Below are 23541 nucleotides of genomic sequence, written 5' to 3'. Positions count from 1 at the left end.
CCATACTGGATGATGGGCCTGCTCCATTTTCTGTCCTCGCTGAACCACCAAGGTTTGTCTGAGGGCCATGACTAAGTCTGCGGCCTTTCTCTGATCTCGCTTTTCCTTTTGAGCCTGTTCCTCTTGGTCCCTGTTATAGAACACTGAGGTTGCCAGGTTTAATAATGCCTCCAGATTTTGTTCAGGGCCCAGGGCTCACTTTTGGAGCTTTCTCCTGATATCTGTGGCTGATTGGGTAATAAACTTATCTTTTAGGATCAATTGACCCTCAAGTGATTCAGGTGACAGGGGAGTATATTTTCTTAAGGCCTCCCATAGCCACTCGAGGAAGGCAGAAGGATTTTCTTCCTTTCCCTGAGTTATGGTGGACATTATTGAATAATCCATGGGCTTCTTCCTAATTCTCCTTAGTCCTTCTAGAACACAGGTCAACAGATGTTTACGACTCCAGTCCCCATGATCTGAATTGAAGTCCCAGTGGGGATCCATACTGGGGATGGCTTGCTGACCAGTAGGGAATTTGTCCCTTTCTTCGGCTGTCATTCTATCATTTACTTGACTAAGATGCCGGGTATCTCCAAACTCTTGGGCTGCAGCTAAAGCCGCATTATTTTCATTAAAGGCCATGGTTTGATCTAACAATAGCATGACATCTCTCCAAGTGAGATTGAAGATTTGCCCTAGACCCTGTAGGACATCTATGTACCTATCAGGAACATCTGAAAACTTCCCCAGGTCTGCCTTGATCTGCTTTAAATCAGAGAGGGAGAAGTGGACATGTACCCAGGTTAGGCCAAATTCCCCTCCCCCTACAGTTTGAAGGGGACATAACCGATTGCCCGGGGGAGTTTTGTGGTCCTTTGGAGATTTCTTTGCTTATTTCCTTCTGGGCAGGGGAGATTAGAGGAGGCTTGTCATTAATAGGAAGGGGAGCTGTAGGGAGGCTAGGACATGGAAGTAAGCTGAGAGGTCCTCCTGTGGGATGTAAATTGCAACCTTTGTATAGTTGTGTATTCTCCTTTAATGAAAAGAAAGCTTGGACATAATGTATTTCACTCCATTTGCCTTCCCTCTTACAGAAAAGGTCAAGCTACAGGATAGTATTATAATTTGTACTTCCCTCAGGTGGCCATTTTTCCCCATCAGAGAGAGAATATTGGGGCCAGGCCATAGTGCAGAAAAAAATGAGCTGCCTCTTTTTCAGGATTTGAGGGTCAGATTGGTCCCAATGGCTTAGGATGCATTTCAAGGGTGAGCCCGTCGATGCCTGTCTCCCATCTGAAAGACAAAACCACCCACGATTTTGGTTTGTTTTGCTTCTCCCCCTGCCCAAGAACCCACAGTGGTCCCTGGGCCCTGCTGATCGGAATAGTTGGGCTCACCAACGCAGCAGCAGAAACAACCCTTGCCCAAGAACCCGTAATGGTCACTAGACCCTGCTGATCAGAATAGTTGCGCTCACCGATGCAGCAGTAGAAACACTAGTTTTCCTCCAAGACCACAAGGAGAACCGAGGAAGGTCGGATTTAGTGGCCCTTACCAACGCATTCTTGAAAACCTGCACCCTTGCCTGTTCCCCTAGACCACAAAGAGGACCAAGAAAAATTGGATTTAGTGGTCCTTACCAACGCATTCTCGAAAACCTGTTAGAGTCCTGAGCATTCTCCTTTTAGTATTGGGACCTTACCCATGTCCTACAATGATGTTATACCCCAAAAATGAAGTGGAGGGCCATACCATGAGGGAGGGAAGGGATCTCCAAGGTTGGAAGAGTGACACCTTTTGTCCTCACTTATATGAATAGGAAGGATACAATTTCTGAGGCTGCCCATATCCCAGCTTCAGGAATAGCTTTTGTTAGGCCTGCTTGTCTGAGGAGGGATCCTAAAATTCCAGATAGCTCCCCTACAATGGGGCTTTGGGCAAAAATTATGTCTTTCTGATTGGTGAGCCCAGGTACCCAAAGAAGGTAACAGAGTCCTGAAGTTTATACTAGAAGTCATTCTTGTAGGAGAAACTAGAAAAGCACCAGGGACAGAGAGTGGTTTTTAGAAGTGGGACTAGCCTCAGAGAAGAGAGGTGAGAGGAAGTTTGTCTAACAGACATTAGGACCCAGGAGGCAAGGGTCAGGATAGATAGGATAGATGGGCGAGTCTCGCTTGGGCCACATGACTTTGAGAGTTCCGCTCATGGCCACAGGGCCAACCAACTTGTTGTCAGGACCCCAGAGCTGAATGGCTTTCCTGTCAACCCTTGGCTCAGCCCAGAAGTACAGGAAAAGCGGAAGCTGGTTCCAGGCAAACCAATGCTCCCAACTCCAAAAAGTTGGGGTTTGTTAGACAGCCCTTTCCCAGAAGGCCTGACAGCCGTGTCTTTAGTCCAGCAGCTGCGCTAGTCGCTTTTAACTGGCCGACAGGTGCCCGGTATTTAGCCCCCAAGTTCTAAGGAAAAATAGGACAGAATAGCAAGAGAAAGGGGTCCGATGGTACTCACCGCTTGGTGATAGGCAATAGTCTCACCGCTTGGCGATAGGCGATAGTCCCTTCATGGTCGCCAAAATGTGTCCAGTATTGGTGGGTTCTTGGTCTCACTGACTTCAAGAATGAAGCTGCGGACCCTCGTGGTGAGTGTTACAGTTCTTAAAGATGGTGTGTCCAGAGTTTGTTCCTTCTGATGTTTGGATGTGTCTGGAGTTTCTTCCTTCTGGTAGGTTCGTGGTCTCGCTGAGTTCAGGAGTGAAGCTGCAGATCTTCGCGGTGAGTGTTACAGCTCATAAAGGTGGTGCGAACCCAAAGAGTGAGCAGCAGCAAGATTTATTGCGAAGAGCAAAAGAACAGAGCTTCTACAGTGTGGAAGGGGACCTGAGCAGGTTGCCGCTGCTGGCTAGGGTGGCCTGCTTTTATTCCCTTATTTGGCCCCACCCACATCCTGCTGATTGGTCCGTTTTACAGAGAGCTGATTGGTCCATTTTACAGAGTGCTGATTGTTCCATTTTAGAGTGCTGATTGGTCCATTTTGACAGAGTGCTGATTGGTGCATTTACAAACCTTTAGCTAGACACAAAGTGCTGATTGGTGCATTTACAATCCTTTAGCTAGACAGAAAATTCTCCAAGTCCCCTACCTGATTAGCTAGACACAGAGCACTGATTGGTGCATTTACAAACCTTTAGGTAGACACAGAGCGCTGATGGGTGCATTTACAATCCTTTAGCTAGACACAGAGTGCTGATTGGTGCATTTACAATCCTTTAGCTAGACAGAAAAGTTCAAGTCCCCACCTGACCCAGAAGCCTAGCCGGCTTCACCTCTCAATCCCATACACAAATTTGACTCCTTCCCCATATCCACTCTCCCTCTTGTGTCTCCATCCTTCCTTCCCTCCCTCCCATCAAACCCAGAGTTCATGGACTTCTCTCTCCTCATCTTCACCGCTCTGCCTCCCTCCCTCTATCATCCTCAGTTGCCTTATTCTGTCTCTCCTCCCTCTGAAATTTCTCTTGATTCTTTTTTTTTTTTTTGAGGCAGGATCTCACTCTGTTGCCCAGGCTGGAGTGCAGTGGCACAATCTCGGCTCACTGCACCCTCTGCCTCCTGAGTTCAAGCAATTCTCTGCCTTAGCCTCTCAAGTGGCTGGGATTACAAGTGCCCACCACCACGCCTGGCTAATTTTTTTGTATTTTTAGTAGAGATGGGGTTTCACCATCTTGCCAGGCTGGTCTTGAACTCCTAACCTCATGATCCACATACCTTGGCCTCCTAAAGTGCTGGGATTACAGGCATGAGCCACTGCGCCCAGACTTTTTAAAAATTTATCATAGGGATGCGGTCTTGCTGTGTTGCGTAGGCTGGTCTCAAACTCCAAGATCCTCCAGCCTCAGCCTCCCAAAGAGCTGGGATTACAGTCGCGAGGCATTGGACCCAGCCTGTGATGAATATTAATGCCTTATTCTTTACCACCCCCTCCCCACACCATGAGGCCAGGAAGGGATGGTGGCATGGAGGGATGGGGTGTCAAAACCATCCCCATTTTCCAAATGCAGGAACTGGGGCCAGTGAGCTCCTGTGGCCCAGGAGAGGGATGTCATTTAGAGCTGCAGCTCTGGAGTTTAACGGGTCCAGGTTCACATCCTGGCTTCCTGGCCCCTTGTTAGTTTCCTGCCATGGTGTTTTTTTTCTTTTCTTTCTTTTTTATTTTTTCTTTTTTGAGACAGAGTCTTGCTCTGTCACCCAGGCTGGAGTGCAGTGGTGCGATCTCAGCTCACTGCAACCTCTGCCTCCCAGGTTCAAGCGATTCTCCTGCCTCAGCCTCCCGAACAGCTGGGAAAACAGGCATGTGCCACCATGCCTGGCTACTTTTTTGCATTTTTAGTAGAGACAGGGTTTCACCGTGTCAGCCAGGATGGTCTTGATCTCCTGACCTCGTGATCTACCCACCTCGGCCTCCCAGAGTGCTGGGAATGTAGGAGTGCACCACCGCGCCCAGCTGGTGGTTTTTTTCTTTCTGTTGTTACCCAGGTTGGAGCGGCAGGAAATGCTTTGAGGTCAAGGTGGCTGCAGGAAAAAGGATGACGTTGAAGAGATGAGCCCATCGTTGGCTGAGCCTGGAAACGAAGAGGGTATACCTCGAGGAACCCCCTCTCCTGCACACTGGACTCACCACCAGCTCCAGTGACAGTGGGCTCAGAAGAGATCCTCTAAGCCTGCTCAGTACAGGACACAGGCAAACAAGGAACCTGGAGAGGGTAGCCTCTAGCCTCCCTGGCCTGGCAGCTGTAGGACCTACCTCTACAAAGCTAAAAAGTTTGTCACCTATACCCAGCCATAGCCCCAGGGAAACAGCTGTGTCCCCAGCACCTGCCAGGAAGGGTCAAGACCAGGAAATCACAGATGTTTTTTCCTCTGGCGCAAGAACCCCCACCACCTCCCCAAGAGACATCTATAAAGAATATTTGGAGGGAGATACAGGGGCAAAAATAAATTAACAGGCCAGGCGCAGTGGCTCACGCTTGTAATCCCACCACTTTCGGAGGCTGAGGCGGGCAGATCACTTGAGGTCAGGAGTTTGAGACCAGCCTGGCCAAACCTGTCTCTACTAAAAATACAAAAATTAGCTGGGTGCAGTGGCAGGTACCTGTAATCCCAGCTACTCGGGAGGCTGAGGCAGGAGAATCGCTTGAACCCGGGAAGTGGAGGTTGCAGTAAGCCGAGATCGCACTACCGCGCTCCAGCCTGGGTGACAGAGTGAGACTCTGTCTCAAAAAAATGAAAGAAAAAAAAGATTAACAGCAACTGGGGTTCAGGAAATAGACAGATGTTGTTTTCCTCAAATACATGTCCTAGATATAGGGCATCCGATTATTACTATTTTTATTTTATTTCATATTTATTTATTTATTTTTTAGACAGAATCTCGCTCTGTTGCCTGGGCTGGAGTGCAGTGGTGCCATCTCGGCTCACTGCAACCTCCACCTCCTGGGTTCAAGCAATTCTCCAGCCTCAGCCTCCCAAGTAGCTGGGATTATAGGTGCACACCACTACGCCCAGCTAATTTTTGTATTTTTAGTAGAAATGAAGTTTCACCACATTGGCCAGGCCAGACCAGCCTCGACAATAGAGTGAGACCCTATATAGGGATCTCACTATATAGAGCAATACAGCGGGATCACCCGACCTCAGGTGATCCGCTCTTGTTGGCCTCCCAAACTGCTAGTATTATAAGCATGAGCCAATGCACCCAGCCCTATTCTTTTTTTTTTTTTTTTTTTTTTTTGAGATCAAGTCTTGCTCTGTCACCCAGGCTGGAGTGCAGTGGCATGATCTCTGCTCACTGCAACCTCTGCCTCCCGGGTTCAAGTGATTCTCCTGCCTCAGCCTCCTAAGTAGCTCGGATTACAGGCACCCGCCACCACACCTGGCTAATTTTTGTATTTTTAGTAGAGATACCAATGTTGGTCAGGTGGGTCTGGAACTCGTGATGTCAGATGATCCACCTGCCTCGGGCCTCCTAAAGTGCTGGGATTACAGGCATGAGCCACCACGCCCGGCCCTCTTCTTTTTTTTTTTTTTTTTTTTTTTTTTTAACAAAACACAGATGTAGAATTAGAGCCTTCAGGGGTGGGTGCAGTGCCGCTCACACCTTTAATCCCAGCACTTGGGAAGCCAAGACAGGAGGATCCCTTGAGTCTGGGTGTTTGAGACCAGCCTGGACAACAGAGTGAGACCCTACCTCTACGAAAAAAAATTCTTTTTGTTTTGAGATACAGTCTTGCTCTGTTTCCCAGGCTGGAGTGCAGTGGCGCAATCTCGGCTTATTTGCAGCCTCTGCCTCTTTGGCTCAAGTGATTCTTCTGCGTCAGCCTCCGGAGTAGCTGGGACTACAGACGTGCACCACCACGCCCGGGTAATTTTTGTATTTTTTGTAGAGACGGGGTTTCACCATGTTGGCCAGGCTGGTCTCGAACTCCTGACCTCAAGTGATCTGCCTGTCTCGGCCTCACAAATGGCTGGGATTACAGGCACGAGACACCGTGCCTGGCCCTGGGAACATGTTTACATGGACTTTGTTCACTTTTTAAAACAAACTGAGGGTAACTTACTAGATCTATGAACTAAAAAAAAAGCAAAAAAAAGAAAAAAAAGAAAGAAAGAAAACAAACAAGAACAAAGAACAAAGTGTTCTGAGGTTGCTTTTATTCCAAGAACTCTGTGAGCTCCACCCAGACACCATTGGCGCCTGCTTGTGTCCCCAGGGGACCTACACACAACAGCACCAGCACCATGAGGGCGCTCTCGACCCACACGAGCCCTGGTCCCCCATCAGTCAATGTGACTGAGTCCACCATTGAGGCCAGTCTGGCCGGCCCCAAGTGGTCCCTCTGAGTCCCCAACTCCCTGGCCAGCAAGGAGTGAAGCTCCATGCCCCTCGGTCCACGCCTCCAGAGTCTAAGCATATCCTGCAGCCTCGATCTCAGGAGGCAACGCATGCAGCCCCCTGCACTCAGAAAGGGGGCTTCTCCAGTCATGGTCTTCTTCTCCGTCCACAAGTTTCCAGATGGCCCCTCCTTGGAGCCCCTGCCCAGGCAGGGAGTGGCCACATCCTCGGGCAGAGCCAAGAGTCACCGTCTTTCGTGGGCCTGGGACCAGGCCCAGCCAGGACGCTAGGAGGCTGCCTCTGCTGCCGTGGGCTGGATCAACATGGTGGTGGCCTGCAGCGGGTAGTAGCGGCCCCGCCAGGTCTTCCAGAAGATTCCCTTCTTAAGCTTCTGCCGCTGCTGTGGGATGGAGCGGAAGTACTGGCCATTGAGGTTGGAATGGCTGCAGGTGCCAAACCACCAGCCTCCTGCCGGGGTCAGGGGAGAGGGAACATGGTCAGGTCTTTGAGCCACCAATGGGGCTGAAAGGAGATGGGGATAGGGTTGAGGATGAGGCAGGCTGGGGACCAGGCTGGGCTTTGGACTTGACTTTTTTTTTTTTTTAGATTTGAGTCTTACTCTGTCACCCAGGCTGGAGTGCACTGGTGCGATGTCAGCTCACTGAAACCTCGGTCTCTCAGGTTTAAGTCATTCTCCTCCCTCAGCCCCCCCGAGTAGCTGGGATTACAAGCGCCCACCACCACACCTGGCTAATTTTTGGTCTTTTTTTTTTTTTTTTTGAAACTGAGTCTCACTCTATCGCCCAGGCTGGAGTGCAGTGGCACAATCTTGGCTCACTGCAACCTCTGCCTCCCAGGTTCAAGGGATTCTCGTGCCTCAGCCTCCTGAGTAGCTGGGATTACAGGCACCCACCACCACGCCCGGCTAGTTTTTGTATTTTTAGTAGAGACGGGGTTTCACCATGTTGGCCAGGTTGGTCTCAAACTCCTTACCTCATGTGATCCACCTGCCTCAGCCTCCCAAAGTGTTGGGATTATAGGTATGACCCACTGTGCCTGGCCTAATTTTTGTATTTTTAGTAGAGACAGGGTTTCACCATGTTGGCAAGGCTAGTTTTGAACTCCTGACCTCAGGTGATCTACCCACCTCGGCCTCCCAAAGTGCTGGGATTACAGGTGTGAGCCCCCATGCCCGGCCTTATTTTTAAGTTAAAAAAAAAATTTTTTTTGAGACAGGGCCTGGCTCTGTTGCCCAGGCTGGAGTGCAGTGGTGTGGTGATGGCTCAATGCAGCGTCAACCTTACAGGCTCAAGTGATTCTTCTACCTGGGCCTCCCAAGTAGCTGGGACCACAGGTGTGAGCCACCATGCCTGGAGTTTTTCTTTTTCTTCTGAGGCAGGGTCTCACTCTGTCACCCAGGCTTGAGTGCAGTGGTGCAGTCTCAGCTCACTGCAGCCTTGATCTCCTAGGTTCAAGAGATCCTCCCAACTCAGCCTCCCAAGTAGATGGGAACACAGGCATGCACCACCATGCCCAGCTAGTTTTTTGTATTTTTAGTTGAGATGGGATTTCGCCAAGTTGCTCAGGCTGGTCTCAAGTGATCCACTCGCTTCAGCCTCCCAGAGTGCTGGGATTACAGTGAGCCACTGTGCCTGACTAATTTTTTTTTTTTTTTTGAGAATTGCTTGAACCCAGGAGGTGGAGGTTGCAGTGAGCCGAGATCGCACCACTGCACTCCAGCTTAGGCAACAGAGTGAGACCCTGTTTCAAAAAAAAAAAAAAAAGAATCCTGTGGAGCACCATTATAAAGATGTTTGTGGCCGGGCATGGGGGCTCACGCCTGTAATCCCAGCACTTTGGGAGGCTGAGGTGGGCAGATCACTTGAGGTCAGGAGTTCAAGACCACCCTGGCCAACATGGTGAAACCCCATCTCTATTAAAAACACAAAACAATTATCTGTGCATGGTGGCAGGAGCCTGTAATCCCAGCTACTCGGGAGGCTGAGGCAGGAGAATCACTTGAACCCAGGAGGCGGAGGCTGCAGTGAGCCAAGATCACGTCACTTGCACTCCAGCCTGGGAGATACAGCGGGACTCCGTCTCAAAAAATAAATAAGTAGGCCGGGCGCGGTGGCTCACGCCTGTAATCCCAGCACTTTGGGAGGCCAAGGAGGGCAGATCACGAGGTCAGGAGACCGAGACCATCCTGGTTAACACAGTGAAACCCCATCTCTACTAAAAATACAAAAAAATTAGCCAGGCGTGATGGCAGGCACCTATAGTCCCAGCTACTCAGGAGGCTGAGGCAGGAGAATGGCATGAACTCGGGAGGCGGAGCTTGCAGTGAGCCAAGATCGCGCCACTGCACTCCAGCCTGGGCGACAGAGTGAGACTCCATCTCAATAAATAAATAGATAAATAAGTAAATAAACAAACACATAAGTAAATAAAAGTAAAGATGGTCAAGACCCTTTTCAGGATGGGAAAATAGTGGCCTAATCACACACACGGCATGTAAGGAAGAGGTGGGGGCAGGAAACAGATGCAATGTGGGGTTGAAGGCAGGGCAGAGCAGCAGAACGATAACGAGGGAAGCTGCTGGCTGGGTGTGGCATGGCAGGGCCTGCTCACCAGAGAGGCTCCTGGCACAGTTCTTGTCCCTGCGGAGGTCATGATCCTGGTCCCAAGTGGAGAAGGGTACGGAGAGGCCACTGGGTGGGACAGTGGTGGCGCCCAGCTGGCCAGCCACAGGCGCAGTGAGCTGCAGGCTGTAGGCCGTGTCCTCGCCACCCAGGTGCACAGAGAACTGCAGCGACTCGGCGTTGCCATCCCAGTCCCGCAGCTGCACGGCCATGCGGCTGTTGCGGTCCCCCGTGATGCTATGCACCTTCTCCAGACCCAGCCAGAACTCGCCTGGAGTGGGAGAGGCCATTCCGTGAGGCAGGGCCACTTCTGAGGGTCCCTCTTCCTCCCCTGCCTCTGTCCCCGCTAGAAACACCTACCTTGGGGATCCCCGAACCCCGCTTTGTAGGCTTCCCAGGGCCGGTTGAAGTCCACCGAACCATCGTGGCGCCTCTGAATTACTGTCCAGCCTCCATCTGCCCAGAAAGGTACAAGGTCACCAGGAAGTCCCTCATCACAGAGGACCCCACTCCCTCATCTGGCTGCCAAACACCAAACCCCCTCCAAACCCAGGAAGACAGCAGCTCCCTCACTCATCCCTGGAGGACTCGAGGAGGGTGGGTCAGAGGGAGGAATATTATGGGCTGGCCTTGGAAAGATCTTTGTCCCAAGAACCCAGCAGGGACTGAGTGTGGGGAGGAGTAGGCAGTGGAAATCTGCAAAGCCTCTTTGGGCCAGCTGAACTGGGTCTTCCTCTGCAGTTCTCAACCACAAAACCCCGTGTTGTAACCTCTTGTAATGGAAAGGACTTGTTCTCAATGGAAAAAAAAGCTGCTTTTTTTTTTTTTTTTTTTTTTAGAGATGGAGTCTCACTCTGTTGCCCAGGCTGGATCGCAGTGCCACAATCTCAGCTCACTGCAACCTCTGCCTTCGGGGCTCAAGCGATTCTTGTGCTTCAGCCCCACAAGCAGCTGGAATCATAGGCACCTGCCACCACGCCTGGCTAATGTTTATGTTGGTAGAGATAGGGTTTCACCATGTTGGCCAGGCTGGTCTTGAACTCCTGACCTCAAGTGATTTGCCCGCCTCGGCCTCCCAAAGTGCTGGCATTTCAGGTGTAAGCCTCCGCGCTCAGCATTTTTTTTTTTTTTTTTTTAGAAATGAGGTTTTGTTGTGTTGCCCAGGTTGGAGTGCGGTGGCTATTCACAGGTGTGTGATCACAGCTCACTGCAGCCTTTAACTCCTGGGCTGAAGTGACCCTCCTGCCTTGGCCTCCCGAGTAGCTGGGACTACAGGCATGTGCCACCATGCCCAGCAAGGGCTGAATTTTATTTTATTTTGTTTTCTCTCCTTTTTATTTTTTTGGTGGGGGGACGGAGTCTCACTCTGTCACCCAGGCTGGAGTGCGGCAGCATCATCTCGGCTCACTGCAACCTCCGCCTTCCAGGTTCAAGAGATTCTCCTGCCTCAGCCACCTGAGTAGCTGGGATTACAGGCGCACACCACCATGCCCAGCTAATTTTTGTATTTTTAGTAGAGACGGGGTTTCACCATGTTGGTCAGGCTGGTCTCGAACTCCTGACCTCGTGATCTGCCTGCCTCAGCCTCCCAAAATGCTGGGATTACAGGTGTGAGCCACTGCACTTAGCCTTTTTTGTTTACTTTTACAAAACTTTTTGTAAAGATGAGCTCTATGTTGTCCAGGCTGGTCTCGAACTTCTGGACTCAATTGATCTTCACGATAGGCCTCCCAAAGTGTCGGGATTACAGGTGTGAGCCACTACACCCAGACAAGGGCTGCATTTTAAAGAAAAGAGGCCAGGCGCAGTGGCTAATGCCTGTAATCCCAGCATTTTGGGAGGCCAAAGTTGGCAAATCATTTGAGGTCAGGAGTTTGAGACCAGCCAGACCAACATGGTGAAACCCCACCTCTACTAAAAATACAAAAATTAGCTGGGTGTGGTTGCTCGCACCTGTAGTCTCAGCTACTGGGGAGGCTGAGGCTGGAGAATAGCTTGAACCCAGGAGGCTGAGGTTTCAGTGAGCTGAGATCGCGGCATTGCACTCCAGCTCCAAGGGCAAAACTCTGTCTCAAAAAAAAAAAAAACAAAAGACCAGCCTGGGCAACGTAGCAAGACCCTGTCTTTAATTTTTTTTTTTGCTTTGTTTTCAATTTAAAGAAAGACAACAGGGCCTATGGGGAGAGGGGCCCCTGGTGGGCTAACACACCCTACCTGAGGTCATCTTGCAGTTCACCAAAAATGGCGGAGACCCCTGAGGCTGGATCTCAAATAGTCCACTCTGCCTCTCCCCATCCTCGAACAGCTCCTGGCAATCTCTGGGCAGCCCTGAAGGGACATAAAGTGGAGAGCTGAAACAGGAGGGCAGCCCCTGGGGGGTCTCAGGAGCCAGGCGTATCTGGGGGCTTAACAGTGGATGACCAGGGAAGTAAAAGGCAAATCTGATCTCATGACCACCTCTCTGCCATCTGCCTAACCTCTTCCATGGCTCCCTATGTCCTTCCTCAGCATAGTCCACAAGGCACCTGGAGGACCAGCCCCTGTGGCCCATCCGCCTCCTGCCATGCTGTACCCACACCCTCTCTGGCACACCGTGGGAAGGCTTTCTTCCCACCCTTGTACCATACACCATCCTGCCCTAGGGACTTTGTACATGCTGTTCCCCCTGCCTGGGACTCTCTTTTTTTGTTTTTTTTTTTTTTTTTTGATACGGAGTCTCGCTCTGTCGCCAGGCTAGAGTGCAGTGGCGCAATCTTGCCTCACTGCAACCTCCGCCTCCCAGGTTCAAGCAATTCTCCTGCCTCAGCCTCCGGAGCAGGTGGGACTACAGGCACGTGCCACCACGCCCGACTAGTTTTTGTATTATTAGTAGAGACGGGGGTTTCACCATGTTGGCCAGGCTGGTCTCGATCTCCTGACCTCGTGATCCGCCAGTCTTGGCCTCCCAAAGTGCTGGGATTACAGGTGTGAACCACTGCGCCCGGCAGGACTCTCTTTCCTCACTTTTCTCTCTGGGTCCCAGCTTCTGGAAGGAGACCTTGCCTTGCCTCACCCCCAGACCAGGCCAGACCTCCCCAAATGGGAATTGAGTAACGACTTCCCACTCCTGGACACTGGGGTCATCTAGTGGTCTCTCCTCTGACTCAATGGAGGCTCCATTAGGCTGGGGACAAGGAGCAGCTCTGCCCACAGCCTGGCACCAGCATCCACGCAGGCCCCAGTGCATAGCAGCTGCTCATTAAAGACTTGATGAATGGGCCGGGCGCAGTGGCTCATGCCTGTAATCCAGCACTTTGGGAGGCGGGCGGATCAGTCAGGAGTTTGAGACCAGCCTGGTCAACATGGCCAAACCCCATCTCTAGTAAAACATACAAAGATTAGCTGGGTGTGATGGTGGATGCCAGTAATCCCAGCTCCTTGGGAGGCAGGGGCAGGAGAATCGCTTGAACTCGGGAGGCAGAGGTTGCAGTTAGCTGAGATTGAGCCATTGCACTCCAACCTGGGTGACAGAGTGCTCAAAAAAAAAAAAAAAAAAGACTCGATGAATGAATAAAAATTAGCTGGGCGTGGTGGCGGTAGGCATCTATAATCCCAGCTACTTGAGAGGCTGAGGCAGAGGAATCACTTGAACCCAGGGGGAGGCAGAGGTTGCAGTGAGCTGAGATTGCACCACTGCACTCCAGCCTGGGCAACAGAGCAAGACTGTCTCAAAAAGCAAACAAAAAAGACTTGATAAATGAATGAATGAATGAATGAATGAGGCAGCAGGTCCAGAACGGGGAGGAAGAACTGTGCTGAGCAGGAGCATCTCAGAGGCTCTGCCTGGGGTCCCAGCTCCTAAAGGGAGAGGAGGCAGGGTTGAGGAAACAAAGAGGGAGGGAGGAGGGGAGGATGGCGTTGAGCACGTCGGGAGGCTCAGACGCTCCAGACTGGAAGGAACCGCCCCCAGCCCAGCCGGAAAAGTAGGGGAAATGTCGAAATGAGTCTGCACCGTGGGGGTGGGGGCAGGCCCAGAGTGACGAGGAAGACGCTTTCCTGCTCCTCAGGCATCTCCCCTTTCCCCTACTTTCCTCCCATCCAGTAAGGATGGGCACTCGGCCAAACCACCAGTGTGGCTTCCATGAATGCCAGCTGTTTGCCTTCCCAGCTCTGAACTTTCTCCTACTTGGCGGGCCTGAGCCAAGAGTCTGGGAGTCCCGAACCCACAGAACCCCTGCCCCCTTCCACCACATTTCCCAGCCAGGATTTGTGCCTTCCCCCATCACCCTCCAGAAGCCCCTCATCCTGGGATGGTGGCTTTGGGAGGGTGGACAGGGCCCTGACCACGCTCAGATGCCAGCCTGGCGGGGTTGGGGGCAGGCGGCGCAGAGGTGGGAAGGAGCAGGAGCTTGGGGAGAAAACCCTCAGGTCTACAGTGCTGGAAACCTGCCACTGACCCCAGGGTGTGAGAGGGGGATCCAAACTTTCACCGAGTTGGCTGTGGACAGCCACAGATGCAGGGAAGGACGAGGACCACAGGGAAACCGTGTGGAGCCCTGAACTTAGAGTGAGAACCGCGAGTCTGCGTCGGACACACGTGGACGTGCTGTGGTTTGAGATGAATGGAGATTTGGGAATAAAGCACCTACCTACAACTTGTGGTGGCAGCAAAAGCCCACTGTCTGCGGCGGGGAGGGGGCTGGTGGGGGTGGGGAGGGAGGAGGAGAACAAGAGAGGGAGGAGGAAGAGGGGTCAGGGACCTGGAGCATTGGATTTGTAAGACGCAAGAATGTTTCTGGCCTGGGAGCTGGGGGTTCCCAGCCCTAATTCCCACCTACCCCAAGACAGTGTGGAGGACCCAAATCTACGAACACTCCTACCTGGCACCCCCTGCTCCGTGACACCCTCCCCTAGAAGGTTCTAACCTTCAGGATGGCACCCCGAACCCCATTTCTACCTTCTCCAGCACCTCTGCAGCTCCAGTCCCTCAAGAGCTCTCTTTCTCCACCTCTGTTCCAATCAGTGACCAGCAGGGCTTCAGGGACAGCCCACTGGCTTGCAGGGAGAGGGATTGGGTGGCCTGGCTGGGCCAGGTCAGGGCTGGGGAAGGAGGTGCTCCCATCAGCTTTGGCCCAGAGACTGGTGGGCCCACAGGGACTCCAGGCCAGGACATCTTCTCCTTAAGGTGGACCTGACAAGGAGAGGACCAGCAATGGCAAGTGGCGGGGTGGGGGTGGCCACTGGAGGGCATCGAGGGCCAGACACTCACGGGGCAGGCGGCTGGCATTGTAAGCCGGGTCAACTGGCTGCGCCATCTCAGGCAGCCTCTTTCTTCGGGCAGGCTTGGCCATCTCATGGTCTAGGTGCTTGGGGTCCAGGAGGCCAACCTAGGATGGGACGGGAGGAGGGTGTCAGGTCCTGCCTGGCCCCACGTGCCCACCCACAGGTCCAGTTCTCACCACCTCCCTCCCCACCTGGGGTCCCAGCTATCAGAGGGATCTTTACTCCCTTGATCCTGGGGTTACCTGGCTTTGCAGATGCTGAATTCGCAGGTGCTGCTTCTCCAGGTGCCGCTGCTGCTGGGCCACCTTGTGGAAAAGTTGCTGGATCCTGCTGTTCTGAGCCTTGAGTTGTGTCTGGGGAGGGGTGAAAACCTAGGTGAGGACCCAGCTTGCCTTCCCCAACCTCTTAATTCATCCACTTATCCATCCTTCCAAATCTCCATCCGCTGAGGTCAGGCAAGGGAGTCTATTTTTTTTTTTTTTTTCCATTTTTTTCTTCTTTCTGTCGCCCAGGCTGGAGTGCAGTGGTGCTGTCACAGCTCACTGCAGCCTCCAACTCCTGGGGTCAAGTGATCCTCCTGTTTTCAGCCTCCCGAGTAGCTGGGACTACAGCAGTGCAGCTCTATGCCTGGCTTATTTTTTATTTTTTCAGACAGAGTCTCGCTCTGTCACCCAGGTTGGAGTGCAGTGGCGCAATCTTGGCTCACCGCAACCTCTGCCTCCCAGACTCAAGTGATTCTTGTGCCTCAGCCTCCCAAGTAGCTGGGATTACAGGTGCCTGCCACCACACCTGGCTAATTTTTTTATTTGTATTTTATTTTATTTATTATTATTATTATTATTTTGAGACGGAGTCTAGCTCTGTCACCCAGGCTGGAGTGCAATGGCATGATTCCGGCTCACTGCAACCTCCGCCTCCCGGGTTCAAGCGATTCTCCTGCCTCAGCCTCCCCAGTAGCTGGGATTACAGGCGCCCACCACCACACCCAGCTAATTTTTGTATTTTTAGTAGAGATGGGGTTTCACTGTGTTGGTCAGGCTGGTCTTGAACTCCTGACCTCAGGTGATCCACCCGCCTCGTGCTCCCAAAGTGCTGGGACTACAAGCGTAAGCCACTGCGCCTGGCCTTATTTTTATTTTATTACTATTTTTTTTTGAGTGGGAGTCTTGCTCTGTTTCCCAGGCTGGAGTGCATTGGTGCGATCTCGGCTCACTGCAACCTCCGCCTCCTGGGTTCAAAAGATTCTCCTGCCTCAGCCTCCCAAGTAGCTGGGATTACAGGCATGCGCCACCACGCCAGACTAATTTTTTGTATTTTTACTAGAGACGAGGTTTCTCCATGTTGGCCAGGCTAGTCTCGACAGCAGTTGGAGGCTCCGTGAGCCACTGCGCCCAGTCATTTTTAAATTTTATTTTATCTTGTGTGTGTGTGTGTGTGTGTGGCGAAGAGATGGGGGTCTCGCTATTTTGCTTTAGGTGGTCTTGAACTCCTAGCCTCGGGCGAATCTCCCTCCTCGGCTTCCTAAAAGGGAGCCCATCCCTTGAGGCAGGAGATCCCAGGAAGCCACAGTTGCGCACCCCCCCACTCCTGTCCATACCCTTTAAAGCCAGGAGAGCCACTAGGGGTGCGGAGAACCAGCCCTGGGGACACGTACCTGCAGGCTGTGAAGGACCTCAGGGTCCACCCGGCTCTCAGGGGCTAACGGGAGGGCGGTGGACCCCTCGGTTTCCTGGCAGGCGGACCGGCACGCGCTCAGGCGCCGCTCCAGCGCGCTCAGCTGACTGCGGGTGCGCTCCGCGTGTTCGCGCAGCCCCTGGCCGAGCTGCAGGAGTCCGTGCGCCAAGACATTCATCTCGTCCCAGGACGCAAAGCGCGGCGACTTGGACTGCACGGGGCCGCCCTGAGCGCTCAGCAGCACGGCAGTGGCGGCGCAGAGCATCAGGGCTGCTCCGGCCGTCGGAGCACCGCTCATCCTCTTAGGTAGCCTGGGAGCGGGGATGCGGGGACTCTCGGGGACGCTGGGACGCTCGGGGACGTTGGGGTTCCAGGTGCGAGGATTGGAGACGCGGAGGACCAGGGGTAAGACCCGCTTGGTTGCCGAAGCCGCTGGAAAGAATCGGTTCACACCCGTGTGAGGATCCGCTCAGCTCGGCTTCTCCCCGCCGCGCCGAGGACGGTTTTTATAAGTTGGGTGCGGAGGGGGCGGAGAGGCCTTGGAGGCGGGGTGCGGGGAGTGCTGGGGGCAGGGCCTGTGGCCGGGGGTGGGGTCCTGTCCTCTGGAGGCCTGGTAGTCTGCGGCCTGGGGGATGCCCTGGGGGTGCAAAACTGTGGCTCTCCCGACCCCGCTCCAGGCTCAGGCCGGCCTTCCTCTGCGAACCGTGGGAGACGTGACTCTTCTTTCCCCCACGGTGCCCGCCTCTAGTGTGGAATTCCAAGCCCCCTATTCCTCCCCCGCCTTGCCCAGTGGCGGAGAGGGCGCACACCTGAGGTCAAGACTTCCAGGCCAGCCTGGCCAAAATGGTGAAACCCAGTCTCTACTAAAAATACAAAAAAAAAATTAGCCAGGCATGGTAGTGCGCACCTGTAGTCCCAGCGACTCGGGAGGCTGCGGCAGGAGAATCGCTTGAACCCGGGAGGTGGAGGTTCCTGTGCGCCGAGATCACGCCATTGCACTCCAGCGTGGGCGATAGAGCCAGACTACGTCTCAAAATAAAAAAAAAAAGGAAGGAAGGAAGGAAGGAAGAGGAAGGAAGGAGAGGGAGGGAGAGAGAGAAAAGAGAGAGAGAGAAGGAAGGAAGGAAGGAAGGGAAGGAAGGAAGGAAAAGAAAAAGAGCTGAGTTCAGCGGAGTGGGCGGGAAGCCCGGAACTCACCAAAAGCCCTTGCCTTCCGGAGGCTTCCTGTGACCTCCATCCCAAGACCAGGAGAGACTTCTCTGGGCTCACATGTTCCTTCCCGTGAAAGGGTTCGTCATCGCGGCTGTGTTTATGAGATTCTTTGACTTCCGTTTCTCCCCTGAGCCCGAAATTATGAGTGCCTTAGCGGCAGGACTTGGATCAGGGCCTCACCCCCATAGCCTACCGTCTGCCATCAGGGTCTTCAATGTCCTGAGCTTTGCCTATAATAAAGCAGGAACTTAGAGAACAGAAAGAGGAGACACAAGGAAGGGAGGAAGCCAGGGCAGTGGCCCATGCCTGTGGTCCCAGCTACTTGGGAGGCTGAGGTGGGAGGCTCGCTTAAGCCCAGGAAGTAGAGGCTGTAATGAGCCACAGTGGTGCCACTGCACTCCAGCCTGGGCAACAGAGTGAGATCCTGTCTCTAAAAAAGAAATAAAATAAAAGTTTGTGGCCAGGCGCGGTGGCTCATGCCTGTAATCCCAGCACTTTGGGAGGCTGAGGCAGGCGGATCACCTGAGGTCAGGAGTTCAAGACCAGCCTGGCCAACATGGTGAAACCCCATCTCTACTAAAAAGAAAAAATTAGCACATGGTGGCATGTGCCTATAGCTACTTGGGAGACTGTGTCAGGAGAATCGCTTGAACTCAGGAGGCGGAGGTTACAGTGAGCTGAGATTGCACCACAGCACTCCAGCCTGGGTGACAGAGTGAGACTCCGTGTCAAAAAAAAAAGTTTGAGACATGGAAGACCTTCCTCTTTCCCTCCTCATTCATTCATTCACTCACGCACTGAACGAAGGTGCTGCTGCCCTCTCAGTCCAGCGCCTGTATGTTTGAAGTTCCCAGGCAAGTGGAGATACCCCAACACTCTGAGCCTGGGGTAGGGATAGAGTTGGGACAAAGGAAGTACTGAGTGAGGCTAAAGGGCTGCACCACATTCATTCCACAAGGCTAAGTATTCATTCAAACTTGCACCAATCTCCTCTGCCTCTTCCCTACCAATTCCCTATACCCTGTCAGGAAGGGGAGGCTGGCACAGAAAACCAGCCTGCCAGGAAGAACCCGGGGCAGGTTGGCTCAGAGCACTGGCAAGGAGAAGGGCATTGACTCAGCAGGGCTCTGAGCCAGCTCATTCTCTGGAATCTGAAACTGCACACCCGAGGGCTGACGTGCAGGCTGCCACTCATACACTTGGCCCTGTCAGCTGGGCCAGATGCCAGGACAGCAAATCCCTCCCAGCAGCAGTGGACAGGAAAGGGAGGGAGGAAAACCCCAGTGAGGAGTAGGTTCAGATGGTCACCATCTGGCCTGTCCACCCCCAAGCCCCCAACCTCTCTCTGAGTAAGGGCATAGCTATCCCAGGCTATCCCAGAATGCAAGCTCCTCCTCTTCCCCAGCTTCTTAAACTGAGAGAACTGATCAATTACTTCCCCAACCTGATGACCTTTTCATGATCTGATTTTCAGGGACTTCTTTGGAGCCATGTGTCCCACAGCACAAAACACATCACAGACCCAGGGTTGGAAGGGCACCTGCTGTGAGCAATCTACAAAAGATTCCGTCCTGTAGCCTCGAGTTGGCTCTAGATTTTATTCTAAAAACTGCTCTTTATTTTTTATTTTATTTATTTATTTTTTTGAGATGGAGTTTGCTTCTTGTCGCCCAGGCTGGAGTGCAACGGCGCCATCTCCTCTCACTGCAACCTCCACCTCCTGGGTTCAAGCAATTCTCCAGCCTCAGCCTCCCGAATAGCTGGGATTACAGGTGCGCAACACCACACCTGGCTAATTTGTTGTATTTTTAGTACAAACAGGGTTTCACTATGTTGGCTATGCTGGTCTCAAATTCCTGACCTCAGGTGATCCACCTGTCTCGGCCTCCCAACGTGCAGGGATTACAGGTGTGAGCCACTGTGCCTGGCCCAGCCCTTTTGTTGTTGTTGTTGTTGAGACAGAGGCTCACTCTGTTACCCAGGCTGGAGTGCAGTGGTGCAATGTCAGGTCACTGCAACCTCTGCCTTCCAGGATCAAGTGATTCTCGTGCTTCAGCCTCCCGAGTAGCTGGGACTACAGGCGCTCACCACCACTCCCAGCTAATTTTTTGTATTTTAGTAGAGGGGGTGGGGTTTCACCATGTTGCCCAGACTGGTCTCAAACTCCTAAGCTTAGGCTATCCACCACCTCACCCTCCCAAAGTGCTAGGATTACAGGCATGAGCCACCACGCCCGGCCCTATTTTATGTTTTTTTTTTTTTTTTTTTTTTTTTTTGAGATGAGTCTCACTCACCCAGGCTCGAGTACAGTGTCACGATCACAGCTCACCGCAACCTCAACCTCCCAGGCTCAAGTGATCCTCCTACCTCAGCCTCCCAAGTAGCTGGGACTACTACAGGCATGTGCCACCAGACCTGCCTAATTTCTGTAGATTTTGTAGAGACAAGATTTTGCCATGTTGCCCAAGCTGGTCTCGAACTCCTGAGCTCAAGGGATTTGCTTACCTCGGCCTCCCAAAGTGCTGGGATTACAGGTGTGAGTCACTGTGCCTGGCCAAAAACTGATCTTTAGAATGTGGCCTCTGACCCAGCAAAGATAAAGTCATCCTGATCAATTGCTCCTTGAGCACCTACTATATGCCAGGCACTGTGCTGGGGCGATCACGGTGGGCAAGACCAGGTCTCTAATCCCAGTGTGTGGGCTACTTTGGCCAACATAGTTAAAAATTGTTAAAATGACCAATTTTATATTATGTGTATTTCTTTTTTTCTTTTTCTTTTTTTTTTTTTTTTTTTTTGAGACGGAGTCTCGCTCTGTCACCAAGGCTGGAGTGCAGTGGCACAATCTCTGCTCACTGCAACTTCCGCCTCTTGGGTTCAAATGATTCTCCTGCCTCAGCCTCCCAAGTAGCTGGGATTACAGGTGCCCACCACCATGCCCGGCTAATTTTTATATTTTAGTAGAGACGGGGTTTCTCCATGTCCAGGCTGGTCTCGAACTCCTGACCTCAGGTGATCTGCCCACCTTGGCCTCCTAAAGTGCTGGGATTACAGGTATGAGCCACTGCACCCGGCCTGTTATGTGTATTTCACTACAAATGTAAATGCCATTAAGCTGGGCAAGGTGGCTCACGCCTGTAATCCCAGCACTTTGGGAGTCCAAGGTGGGCAGATCATGAGGTCAGAAGTTCGAGACCAGCCTGACCAACATGGTGAAACCCGGTCTCTACTAAAAATGTAAAAATTAGCCAGGCGTGGAGGTGCACGCCTGTAATCCCAGTTACTGGGGAGGCTGGGGCAGGAAAATTGCTTGAACCCAGGAGGCGGAGGGTGCAGTGAGCGGAGATTATGCCACTGCATTCCAGCCTGGGCAACAGGGCGAGACTCCATCTCAAGAAAAATAAAAAAATAAAAAATAAAAAATAAATTAGCTGGGGCCCGGCACCGTGGCTCACACCTATAATCCTAGCACTTTGGGAGGCTGAGGTGGGTGGATCACTTGAGTCCGGGAGGTGGAGACCAGCCTGGCCAACATGGTGAAACTCCATCTCTACTAAAATATAAAAGTTAGCAGGCGTGGTGGTGTGTGGCTGTAATCTCAGCTACTTGGGAGGCTGAGTTAGGAGAATCACTTGAACCCAGGAGGTGGAGGCTGCAGTGAGCGGAGATCGTACCACTGCACTCCAGCTTGGGTGACAGAGCAAGACTCTGTCTCAAAAAAAAAAAAAAAAAAATAGCTAGGTGTGGTGGCACATTCCTGTAGTACGAGCTACTTGGGAGGCTGAGGTGGGAGGATCATTTGAACCTGGGAAGTCGAGGCTGAAAGCTACAGTGAGCCGAGATTGCACCCCTGCACTCTAGCCTAGGTGACAGATCAAGACCGTGTATCCAAAAAATAAATAAATAAACACACATAGAGACATAAAATATAGATATATATAATACATACACACAGAGAGACATACATATGCAATACACATAAACATATATATATACATATATGGAGAGAGCCACACGTACATACAGAGAGACACATATATATAACATACACGAACAGGCTGGGCAGGGTGTCTCACACCTGTAATCCTGACACTTTGGGCAACTGAGGTGGAAGGATTGCTTGAAGTCAGGGATTTCAGACCAGCCTGGGTAACAAAGTGAGACACCTGTCCCTACAACAAATAAAAAATTAGGGCTGGGTGCGACGGCCTACGCCTGTAATCCCAGCACTTTGGGAGGCCAAGGCAGGCAGATCACCTGAGGTCAGGAGTTCAAGACCAGCCTGGCTGACATGGTGCAACCCCGTTTCTACTGAAAATACAAAAAAAATCAGCCAGGCATGGTGGCCTCTGTAATCCCAGCTACTTGGGAGGCTGAGGCAGGAGAATCGCTTGAACCCAGGAGGCAGAGGTTGCAGTGAGCCAAGATTGTGCCATTGTACTCTAGCCTGGGTGACAAGAGCGAAACTCCATCTCAAAATAAATAAATAAATATAAAAATAAATAAATTAAATAAAAAATTAGCCAGGTGTGGTGGTTCCTACCCGTACTCCCACACCTACTCAGGGAGGCTGACGCAAGAGGACAGCTTAAGCCCAGGAGTTGGAAGCTGCAGTGAGCTATGATCGTACCGTTGCACTCCAACTTGGGCATCAGAGTGAGACTCTGTCTCCAAAAAAAAAAAAAAAAAAAAAAAAGAGGCCTGGCACGGCGGCTCAGGCCTGTAATCCCAGCTCCTCGGAAGGCTGAGGAAGGAGAATCGCTTGAACCTGGAAGGCAGAGATGGCAGTGAGCTGAGATTGCACCATTGAACTCCAGCCTGGGTGACAGAGCAAGAGTCCATCTCAAAAAAAAAAAAAAAAAACAAGAAAACAACAACAACAATACACACACACGTATACATAATACATAAGTGCATAAGTGCATAGATAGATAAAATACATTCACATAGAGACATATTCATATATATTTATATAATACACTCATGCAGGGTGAGATAATACACAGTTTTTTGTACATCTTCTTTTTCTGATCCACTTAAGGATATATTGCACACATAACGTGTGCCTTTTGCCCTTTACTAAGAAAAAAAAAGTGTTTATGTAACCGCGGTACAGCTAGCAATTTCAGGAAATTTGGCCCTGACATAGTACTGTTATCTAATCTATGGTCCATATTCCAGTTTCATCAATTGTGTCAAACATGACCTGAACAGCTGTGGTTTGTGTTTCTGTTTGTTTTCTTTTGTTTTGGAGACAGGGTCTCACTCTGTCATTCAGGCTGGAGTGCAGTGGTGCAATTATAGCTCACTGCAGCCTCCAACTCCTGAACTCAAGTGATCCTCTTGCCTCAGCCTCCTGAGCAGCTGGGACTACAGGCACATGCTACCACACCAGGCTAATTTTGGTATTTTTTTGTAGAGACAGGGTTTTGTTACATTGCCCAGGCTGGTCTGGAACTTGAACTCCTGAACTCAAGTGATCCTCCCACCCCGGCATCCCAAAGAGCTGGGATTACAGGCATGAGCCACTGTGCCCGGCCACAGCTGTTTTTTTGTTTTTGTTTTTGTTTTTAAACTGAGTCTCCCGCTTTTGCCCAGGCTGGAATGCAGTGGCATGATCTCAGCTCACCACAACCTCAGCCTCCTGGGTTCAAGCGATTCTCCTGCCTCAGCCTCCTGAGTAGCTGGGAATACAGGCACACGCCACCATGCCCAGCTAATTTTTGTATTTTTAATAGAGACGGGGTTTCACTATGTTGGTCAGGCTGGTCTCGAACTCTGACCTCATGATCCACCTGGATACACTGTAAAGTGCTAGGATTACAGGCGTGAGCCACCACTTCCGGCCTCACAGCCATGTTTTTTATGAGCAGGACCC

General features: G+C 51.8%; 1 protein-coding gene across 2 annotated transcripts; it reads right to left on the bottom strand.

Annotated features, from left to right (window-relative positions):
- Positions 1–6672: 6672 nt before the first annotated feature.
- On the bottom strand, positions 6673–16961 carry ANGPTL4 (angiopoietin like 4). 2 transcript variants are annotated; one of them, XM_003281081.4, is made up of 7 exons: positions 16432–16961; positions 15020–15130; positions 14764–14881; positions 11730–11843; positions 9876–9971; positions 9505–9786; positions 6673–7341 (listed from the first exon to the last, which is right to left on the bottom strand). In XM_003281081.4, the coding sequence occupies exons 1-7, from the start codon at positions 16747–16749 to the stop codon at positions 7160–7162; spliced, it is 1221 nt and encodes a 406-aa protein (XP_003281129.3). In that variant the 5' UTR covers positions 16750–16961; the 3' UTR covers positions 6673–7159. The 2 variants fall into 2 exon arrangements, with proteins under 2 accessions (XP_003281129.3, XP_030663527.1); XM_030807667.1 differs by lacking the exon at positions 11730–11843.
- Positions 16962–23541: the final 6580 nt, after the last annotated feature.

This window comes from Nomascus leucogenys, unplaced genomic scaffold, assembly GCF_006542625.1.
Source record: "Nomascus leucogenys isolate Asia unplaced genomic scaffold, Asia_NLE_v1 Super-Scaffold_241, whole genome shotgun sequence".
In the NCBI taxonomy this organism is placed as follows: Eukaryota; Metazoa; Chordata; class Mammalia; order Primates; family Hylobatidae; genus Nomascus; species Nomascus leucogenys.
The sequence above is the reverse complement of the archived record's forward strand: the minus strand, read 5'-3'. Positions and strand labels throughout refer to the sequence as shown.

Coding starts and splice junctions, on each gene's coding strand:
- ANGPTL4 (XM_003281081.4), bottom strand. CDS start 16,749: ATGAGCGGTGCTCCGACGGCCGGAGCAGCCCTGATGCTCTGCGCCGCC. Junction 9,787..9,875: donor GGGGTTCGGGGATCCCCAAG/GTAGGTGTTTCT, acceptor CTCCCACTCCAG/GCGAGTTCTGGCTGGGTCTG. Junction 7,342..9,504: donor CTGTGCCAGGAGCCTCTCTG/GTGAGCAGGCCC, acceptor TGACCCCGGCAG/GAGGCTGGTGGTTTGGCACC.